A 10,311-nucleotide genomic window follows, 5' to 3' on the forward strand; every position below is an offset into this window, starting at 1 on the left:
TTTTTATAGCACTGATCGCTGTATAAATTACAATGGCCCTAAAATAGTGTCAAAAATGTCCTATGGGTCTGCCATAATGTCGCAGTCCCAATAAAAATCACAGATCGCCCCCATTACTAATAAAAAATAATAATAATAAAAATGCCCAAAAACGATCCTCTATTTTGTAGATGCTATAACTTTTGCGCAAACCAATCAATATATGCTTATTGCAATTTTTCTCCTTTTTCCATGTATAAGAATACATAATTGTCTAAACTGAGGAAAAAAATAGTTTTTTTTATATATATATTTTTGGGTGATATTTATTATCGCAAAAAGTAAAAAATATTGCGTTTTTTTTTTCAAAATTGTCGCTCTTTTTGAGGTGATCAAATACCACCAAAAGAAAGCACTATTTGTGGGGGAAAAAGGACGTCAATTTTGTTTGGATGAAACGTCGCACGATCGCGCAATTGTCAATTAAAGCGACACAGTGCCGAATCTCAAAAAGTGCTCTGGTCAGGAAGGGGGTAAAATCTTCTGTGGCTGAAGAGGATAAGAAACTAATTTTTGGTCCAAGAACTCCTCCTCCTGTTCCTGGACAGGACTTGGGTCAAAGCAATAACTCCAAGGCCAATAATAGCACGTTCTCTCCTCCGATTCTGCAACAAAGCTGGCTGACAAATGGCCATTCAGAAAAGAACTGAAAAGCACGAACTGAAAAGCGCAAATCAACACTCATCAAACTTCTACTAACACAAAATTAGCAGAAGGAGCCCAAAGGGTGGCGTATAACAATTGAACTTCCTCTTTATCGGCTTCGTGTTTGTTGACAATTGTGTACCGCTTGTATGCAAGACAAGTTCCCGGCACATGCCCTTAGGACAAAAGTCTGACACTCTGTTGACCAACAATCATATCCTGTGTAAGAGGCTTTAGGCGGTGATCACTGGGGGTCAGAAAAATGCTGGGTTATCCTATAAATGCCAGGACGCCGCCGCGCCATAAGCTCTCTGTTGAAGTTGTGATGACCTGTCAGATCATAACCTTGCGGTGACCAGAAATGACATGTGCGTGTCACTACCGGGAAGGAACAGCCAGATACTTTCAACGCAGTGGATGGCAGACTGCATTCCATACTTATTGTTAAAGTGTGGTTTTAAGGGGGTGGTTGTCTTGAATAAACTGTTAAAATTTTATCATGCTATGTGGAGCCTTTTTTTACATGACTAAACCATCCTGAGCGATGAGCTGTTTGAGATAACTGGACCAAAGGGGCCTGGTGTGGTCAAGGCTTTTGAATTACATCCTATCGGTGAGTGTGAACGCCTAGCACATTTCACATGGTGTGGACATTGGAGGATGGTATAAGCCTATCAATAATCAAGTAGAATCCTTCACCTATCAATTGAATGGTCTCATCTCTTATCAACATACTACTGATTTCTCATGTGTCTTTACATGTGAGTGCTGGTCATATTTTATTTAATTGCTTTGAGCATTGGAACTTTGTCTATATGGACTTTTTTTTACTTACATGTATAAAGAGGGATACATGCCTTGGCAGTGTCCAGTGGGTTATTACATGAGTGTCAAAATATGAGCTTGGATGGGGATATACCCATGCCAAATAGAGGAGGTAGCAAACATAAAGGTTATACACAGCATATAATAATGACTATTGTATAACAGTGTTGACGCGTTTCGACCCATGATGTTTGGGGTCTCTTCAGAGGATGAGTTTGCTATGAAAAATAAAATGGATAATAATATATCAAATATATTTAAAAACAACATATAATATATGCAAAAATGTTTGGTAACACGATGCACGTAATTACCACTGCATTTGGAGATACCCCTCGGTCATAACCTCCCCACACAGCCGTCAGATCATTCTGCGAGGCCCTCACGTCCCAATGAGACAGCGGGAAGAGGATGAGGATCCCCTCAATGCACCTTACAAGGAGTCACGCGTAAACAAATGCCCCCACCAAAGTGTCCCAGAGGGGGTGGGCCCAGAACCTACGGCAATTACCAGAGCTAGAAATTTGATGACTGATGTAAATAAGCCAAAAATTGACTTAACTTTCAACTCTAACAGTAGAGTGGTGAGTGATCAGAAAATGTGAAAAGTGATAAAGTGTAGGGGAGAAAAAAAAAAACCTAGTGTTGAAGTGGTTGTATAAAAACCAAATAATTAATGAAAGGTCAATGAGTGTACATGTTTTGTGCACATTAAAGTGAACATAAGCGTGAAGGATGTGATAGCCGGAAAATATTACATGGGAAATCCAAAGCTAATATGCCTATCGTGAAAATTGAGTGAATGTAAAAGAATTATAGGCTAATGAAATTTAAATAAACTCTTAAAAAAATTTTGGATGAATAATTGTAACTTCCTCGTATGATAGAGGGAAAAAAAGAGTCTGTCCATCCAATAAAAGTGTGAGGGGTTCACAAAGAGGAACGAAATGGGAGCACGGATGGCAAAGCTCCCCACCCTGCCAGGAAGACGCATAGGGAAACAGGATCCCCAACCTGGGGCAACATGCGGCCATGCAGGCGTCACAGGGATCCAATGATCTGAAATGCAGATGGGGAAGCGCTGAACGAGAGTCATGGAAACAAACTCGCAAGATTATACAATATGTAGCATACCAGTATCAGTAAAAACCAATGCATATGAATTGCCAAGTGGCAAAGAAAAAATTAAACAGTTACTCATTAGTTGTATAACAGACATATTCTAGGCTGTGCGCAAATAAATTCTAATGGTATATTTCAAATTAGATGACTACTCAATCCACCAAGAAGTGACCACATTGATTAATCACTTAAGGGGATTTATTGGGAGGAAATACCTCCCAAATACAAAAAGATGAAGGCAAGGGGGAGTGAAACGATTTAGGCCAAAGTAAAAGGGTAATATAGGGTCCCAAGGAACCCTATTTTCTCATAAATGGAGTAGGATCTTAATCCAATCTCCCCCACGATCAAGAATGTGTACTCGATCGGGTATGACAAAAGGTACAGACTTTTAAAAAAGAGCGCAACTAATTTAGTGAGCTCTAAGCCCTTGTACACACGGTCGGATATTCCGATAACATGCTCTGATCGGACTTAGTCCGATCATGTGAAGCCTACTCCAACGGACATGGTGCCACGCATGCTCACAATCAAATTCAGAGACGGACACGCTTGCTCAGGTAAAACTACCGCTCGTAATCGATATAGCACATTCGTCATGCTGCAATGTTAAAAATTCTTTCATGCAGCGCATTCTCTTTTTCTTTACAATGCTGCAAGAATGAAGTTGTTTTGATGCTCATATTCACACACACTTCTCACAAACTTATTTCTTTATTCTTTTTACTCATTTGAGCAATACAATATTTTAATTCGTCACATCTACCCAATCTTTTTTTTTTTTTTTTTTTTTTGGTTGGTTTTTTTAATCAGCATCTCCTTTTTGACAGTTTGCTCATCTTTGAATTTTTTTGGTTGTGTTTTGTGTGTCAACTTACCACAACACCATTATTATCTTTTTAATATATTCTTTTCTTTTTTAATCTATAGGAGGTTGTTTGGTGTTGGTGCCCCTTGTTATTCGTTTGACTTTGTATTTTTGAAATGTACCTGCCTACTTACAAATAAACTGTCCTTTTTGAAGTAAAACACATACGCAAGTATTTCTTCAACCAAAAAAAACCTTTATTTAGGTGTCAGTAACAGATAAATAGGGAGGCAGCACTGGAGAAACTGGGGAGATTAGCGAAGCCTTTGGCCCCCAGGGCACACATCAACTATTTAAACGCAAAAATTGGTGGCCTGAGGAGTACATGTCTGAGTGAGAGAAGTCTGGTCCTGAAGTCCAAGAAACCTGGAACAGCAGCAGATGACATCTATGTTCCCAGGCTGTGGTCATACAAGAGGCTGCATCTTCTGTCAGACCAGACTGAACCCAGGTTATCACACTCTGGTCTTCCTTCCATGCTTCCTTCCAGGCTGTGGCTGTGGTGCTGGAGGTGTGGCAGAAGGAGGAGGAGGAGCATGGGCCAAATCACACAAGTGTGTTGCTTCTGTGATTTGGCCCAATAGCCCCTTGTTGAGGGTGTGGATAATTAGCTCTTCACACAAGATCTGTTGCCCCTCCTCCATTTGCTGGAGTTTGCAGGCAGCCAAGGTGGCAAAGGCCTCTTGATAGGTGGGGGTGGCTTTGAGGGCCACTGAAGCCTCCCTGATCAGCTTCAGAGCCGACTCCTCCACACACCCCCCCTTTCTTTCCTTCAGTCAGGCTCCTCCGCCCGCCCACCGCTTAGCTGCCGCTTACCCCTGCCTCCTCCTGGCTGCCACTTTCCACAGCCACCTCCTGGCTGCTGCATTCCACACCCTCCTCCTGGCTGATGTCTTCCTGTGTATGAAAAAGGGACATATTTTTAGTTTTTGGTTCATCAAACACACACAATTTTCAGCTCAAGACTGTTGCAAATTGTTAACAAATAGAAAAGACTATCATTCTGAGCCCTACATTTTTCATTCTTGGCCCAAAGGTTTTAGCCACTACTGTCTATTGATATGTGAAACACTTTCTGAAATCAGCAATTAGAGAGCAAAAATCAAGTTAACATCATTCATTTTTTTCCCAAAATATGTACAACAATACTATACCTGGCTCAAGCTAGGCTCCCCCAGTTCTTCCTGAGTGGAAGGCCGAGGTTGGGCGTCGGAAGACTCAGCAGGTGTGGAATGTAGCATAGAAGGACACGTGAAAGGAAGGGTAGAGAGTGATTCCCTGACATCAGCCTGGTCTGACAGAAGCTGCATTCTGTCATAATACCACAGCCTGGGGACATAAACGTCATCTGCTGCAGCTCCAGTTTGCATGGAGTCCAGTACCTTCCTCCGCTCCCTCAGATATGTACTCCTGAGGCCACCAATTTTCACTTTTAAATAGTTGATATTTGCCCTGGGGACCACCGGCTTCACAAACTCAACCTGTTTCTCAATCGCTGCCTGCCTCTTTAGTCTGTTACTGTAATGTGGGTGCGTAGCTTGCCACAGGCAGGGCAGCTCCCTGTATTTATCGATGAACAGAGGGAGGAAACTGTGGTCATTAAAACCGTCCATAATCTCTGCAAGACACAACACAAGACAAACCCTAATGTCAGGCTAAACTCCACTAATGCAGGCCTCAATCTAGAAGCAGTATAGGCTAGTGATGTACCAAGTTAAAAATTGTACCTTCGTTTGCACGATCGGTGCATCAGCTTCTCCCTCTGTTCACAGATCGTACGTACGACACACGCGTGTTGCGTTTTATATACAGTGCGCATGTGTGAAACTCCGCCCGCCCCTGATGTTCTTTCTAGACTATTCCCTGCCCCTTCTTTTTCGGCACAGTGGGGAGAACACATGGCAGAGAGAACGCAGGTGTGCAATCAGAGTTCCACTAAGGAGGAGGAGGGCGAGGAAAGCCCGGAGCCTGAGTCCCGATCCTGGAGGAGAAGATTTAAGGCCTCAAATATGTCTTTTGGAGAGATGTTGGGGATGTTGGATGTATTGAAGAGGAACGACTATGATGGGAAGTATGGACCTTACCCAAACCCAAATATCAGAAAGGCCAAGATCATGACTAAAGTTGTGAAGAGTCTTCAGAAGAATTTTGGGGTATGACGATCCAAGGATCAACTGAGAAAACGATGGTCAGACCTGATCAGTACAGAAGGATCAAACGACTTCTTCAAAAAAGTAAGTAGTTGTCGTGTGTTCATATTATTACTATTATTGCTTGCATACTGCTCCATGTGCTTTGATTTAATGTTGTACAGTTTAAAATGGCCACTTTCAAGATCATTGGTTCATTCATTCGTAATAAACATCGTTCGTTAGTCCACTCCCAAAACGATGTTTTCCCAAATTACACTTCACTAAATTTCTTTATACTGCAGGTAAGTATTTAGAAAGTGTCCAAAATAATGTTCTCACCTTTGAACTCGGCCAAAAAACACAATTGAACGACACTTCCAAGCAATGTTTCATATTCCTATTTCTGCCCTCTGTGTGCTAAGTATTCCTTTTTTACATTCTCATAGGGGAGAGAAGACTCAGGACATCTGAGGACACCAGGGACCCCACACCTCCCAAAGAAGGCGAAATTCCAACACCAGAAGCAGAGGAGGAGGTGGGAGGAGAAATTGTTGAAGTTGGACAAATTGTCACCACAACAGGTGAATGAATGAATGAAATACTTATATAGCGCACAATGCGAACTGAATCGCCTCTAGGCGCTGTGCTAAGACATTACAGGAAGGCCATCCTGGGTATTCACAGGCCAGGCAGGCCAGGGATAGGGAAGGAGCTTGCAAACTGCTCCACCTCCTCCTTCAGAGCATTGATCTTCTCCTGATGTTTCCCATCTCCGGCCAGTTGGTCTTTGAACTCTTTAAGGGTTGCTTTGGGGCTCATGTCATTCTGGATCTCCAGTGTGATCAAGATGCCTTGATGAATAAACTTTGCGACTTTCTTGAAATCTCCTTCCCCGAACCCCCGAGAGGTCAGGGCGGGGGTCCCAAGGCGCAAACCACTGGGGCGAAGGGCACTCTTGTCACCAGGACAGGTGTTTTTGTTGCACGCTATTGCACAAGCTTCAAGGACCTTTTCTGCTCTCCCTCCATCCGTGTTCTTATTGCGCAGGTTCACCAGAATAAGATGATTATCAGAACCACCAGTGACAACGTGGTAGCCCAGTTCCTCCATCGCAGTAGCCAGCGCCCGGCAGTTAGAGATGACTTGCGCCTGGTACATTTTGAACTCTGGGCTCATAGCTTGCTTCAGTGTTACAGCAATACCTGCTATAGCATGATTATGTGGTCCCCCCTGTAGCCCTGGGAACACCGCCTGGTTTATCAGACTCTCATAGTTATAAAGAACCTCTCTTCCAGTCTTTGGATCCACACTGCGCACTCCTTTCCGATAAAAGATCATGCCGGCTCGGCAGCCACGTAGCGTTTTATGCGTCGTGGTGGTCACCACATCACAGTGGTCGAACGGAGATGGGACAACGCTGGCCGCCACCAACCCACTAATATGTGCCATGTCAGCCATGAGGATTGCGTTATTTTCATCTGCTATGGCTCGCATCCGTGCATAGTCCAAATTACGGGAGTAGCAGCTGACACCTGCTATAATTAGTTTCGGATGGAATAGGCGTGCATTTTCCGCCAGCCTGTCATAATCGATGTAGCCGGTGTCTGGATTTACCTTGTAAGGCATAGACTCAAAAAAGATGGACGTTGCAGAAATTTTCTTTTTATCGGTCATGAAGCCATGCGTGAGATGACCGCCATCAGGAAGGTCCAGTCCCATGATCCTCCCATGAGGCTCCACTAAGGCAGTGTAGACAGCAAAGTTGGCAGGAGAACCTGAATATGGCTGCACATTGACACCCCATTTCTGTGGGTCCAGATTATAAACCTCCAGAGCCCTTTTTTGACACAGCCTCTCCAGCTCATCCACATGCTCTGTCCCACCATAGTACCTCTGTCCTGGGTAACCCTCTGAATACTTGTTGTTCATGCAGGAGCCAAGAGCCTGCAAGACTGCGCAGCTGGCAAAATTCTCAGAGGCGATCAGTTCCAGGCCATAGCGCTGTCTGTGCTTCTCTTTACGGATAATTTCGTACACCTCTGGATCATTAACTTCCAAAGGCTCCAGTACCATCTGGTTATGGGAGCTCCATAGATCTGTGAGTCCACCGTTAATCACAGGGATTTCGGCCATCTTCCCGTCTCACGTTTGAACCTATATACGAAGAGACGTCCTGCCCGGAGACAATGACCCCGTAACAGCAGCCGACATACACTGAGCTCAGCACACCAGACATGCCGCGAACCCGGCATCCAGCCAGACCAATCACAGGTGAGTGTCAGAGACCACAGCTTACGGTAAGCTAATCAATGTATGTCGGCATATTTATAATACACGGTGTGTTTTTTTGTTTTTTTTTAGGTGATGTGGAAGAAGAATCACATTTTACCAGTGAAAGTGCCCAGATCCTGGTTGGGGAGATAATGGGATGCAAACGCGATTTAGAAAATATACAGAAAAATAGGGATGGCCGAACGGTTCACCCGGCGGTCGGTTCGCAGCGAATTTCAGCTGTTCGCGGTCCGCCCGATCGGCGGACTATTGCCGCTGTTCGCCCGGCGGACTTACGTGTTTACTGTGTAAAAGAACTTTGACCTATGATGACACATCCATCATGTGGTACAGGACAGCCAATTGAAACATTACAGCACATGGACACTTGGACATTCCCCCTAACTTATAAATAGACCCGATCCGGCGGCCATTTTACATTCTTTCTACTGTCACTATAGGGAGAGGTTGCTGTGTGGATCAGGGAGAGACTGCAGTGACACAAATCGCTAGCTATTAGGTCCACAAAAGTTCTTTTAACCACTTCAATACCAGGCACTTAAACACCTTCCTGCCCAGACCAATTTTGAGCTTTCAGCGCTGTCGCACTTTGAATGACAATCGCGCGGTCATGCTACACTGTACCCAAATGAATGAATGATTTTTATCATTTTTTTCCCCACAAATAGAGCTTTCTTTTGGTGGTATTTGATCACTTCTGCGGTTTTTATTTTTTGCTAAACAAATAAAAAAATACCGAAAATTTAGAAAAAACAAAAATGTTTTCTCCTTCACTGATGGGCACTGATGGGGTTACACTGATGGGCAATGATAAGGCGGCACTGATGGGCACCGATGAGGTGGCACCAATGAAGTGGCACTGATGAGGTGGCATTGATGGACACCAATATGTGGCACTGATAGGCGGCACTGATGGGTGGCACTGATGGGCAACACGGATGGGCACTGATAGGTGGCACAAATTGGCACTGATAGCTGGCACGGATTGGCATGGATGGGCATGGATAGGTGGCACAGGTGGGCATGGGTTAGTCGGCACAGGTGGGCATGGGTAGGCGGCACAGGTGGGCATGGATGGGCACTGATAGGTGGCATGGATGGGCACTGATAGGCAGCACAGATGGGAACTGATAGGCGCATTGTAATATAATATATTGTACTAATGGATGCCAATCAGTGCCAATCAATAATGCATGCCAATCAGTGATGCCCATTGTGGGCACTGATTGGCATCCATTACGGGCACTGATTAGCATCCATTGTGGCACTTACTGGAATCCCTGGTGGTCTAGGGTGGCATACCTTGTCCTGGGCATCCCTGGTGGTCTGGTGGCGTCCCTGGTGGTCCAGTGTGGGCATCCTCGGGGGGGCTGTGCTGATAATCGATCAGCATAGATCCCCCCTGTCAGAGGAGCAGCCGATCGGCTCTCCTCTACTCGCGTCTGACAGACGCGAGTGAGGAAAAGCCGATCACCGGCTTTTCCTATTTACACTGTGATCAGCCGTGATTGGACACGGCTGATCACGTGGTAAAGAGTCTCCGTCGGAGACTCTTTACCGAGATCGTAGTTGCCGGGTGTCAGACTGACACCCCGCAACAACGATCGCCGCGATGCGCGCCCCCGGGGGCGTGCAGCGGCTCATAATCCTGATCACGTCATATGACGTCCGGTCGGGATTATGCAACCACTTTGCCACCGTCTATTTGTTATAGGGCGGGCGGCAAGGGGTTAAGGACTGGTATGGTATAGGTGTAGTTCAGGATATAGGTTTGAGGCACTGCTATTCAAGTCATTGTTGCAGCAGATTGTCTTTTCTCAGTGCAGATAGGGACAGACAGGACGCTGTGTGTTGCAGAGAGGGACAGTCAGTTTAATCTTTAGCTGTTACTATTAGGTCCACAGCCTTTTCAGGACTGGTATGGTGTAGTAGTACAGGATTAGGGATGAACCGAACACCCCCCAGTTCGGTTCGCACCAGAATTTTCGAACGGACCCCAAATTCGTATGAACGTTAGAACCCCATTGAAGTCTATGGGACTCGAACGTTCGAAATTAAAAGTGCTAATTTTAACGGCTAATATGCAAGATACTGTCCTAAAAAGGGTTTGGGGACCTGGCTCCTGCCCCAGGGGACATGAGTCAATGCAAAAAAAGTTTTAAAAACTGCCGTTTTGGCGGGAGCACTGATTTTAATGACGATTAAAGTGGAAAAAAAGTGAAATATTCCTTTAAATATGGTGCCTGGTGGGTGTCTGTAGTATGCCTGTTAAGTGCCACGTGTTTCCCGTGTTTAGAACAGTCCCTGCACAAAATGACATTTAACGGAAATAACGTCATTTAAAGCTGCTTGCGGTTTTAATGTTATATCTGGTTCCTGCAATATGGT

At 44.8% G+C, this 10,311-nt stretch overlaps 1 protein-coding gene across 1 annotated transcript; it reads right to left on the bottom strand.

Moving 5' to 3' along the window:
* Window positions 1-6,277: 6,277 nt before the first annotated feature.
* On the bottom strand, window positions 6,278-7,877 carry LOC143935533 (serine hydroxymethyltransferase, cytosolic-like). The gene has a single exon (XM_077459473.1). The coding sequence runs from the start codon at window positions 7,762-7,764 to the stop codon at window positions 6,310-6,312; it is 1,455 nt and encodes a 484-aa protein (XP_077315599.1). The 5' UTR covers window positions 7,765-7,877; the 3' UTR covers window positions 6,278-6,309.
* Between the last annotated feature and the right edge of the window lie 2,434 nt (window positions 7,878-10,311).

Source organism: Lithobates pipiens, unplaced genomic scaffold (genome assembly GCF_037356315.1).
Source record: "Lithobates pipiens isolate NorthernLeopardFrog02 unplaced genomic scaffold, aLitPip1_a1.2 Scaffold_28, whole genome shotgun sequence".
In the NCBI taxonomy this organism is placed as follows: Eukaryota; Metazoa; Chordata; class Amphibia; order Anura; family Ranidae; genus Lithobates; species Lithobates pipiens.

Bases quoted from the DNA above. Each gene is read 5' to 3' on its own strand.
- LOC143935533 (XM_077459473.1), bottom strand. From the start codon at position 7,764: ATGGCCGAAATCCCTGTGATTAACGGTGGACTCACAGATCTATGGAGC.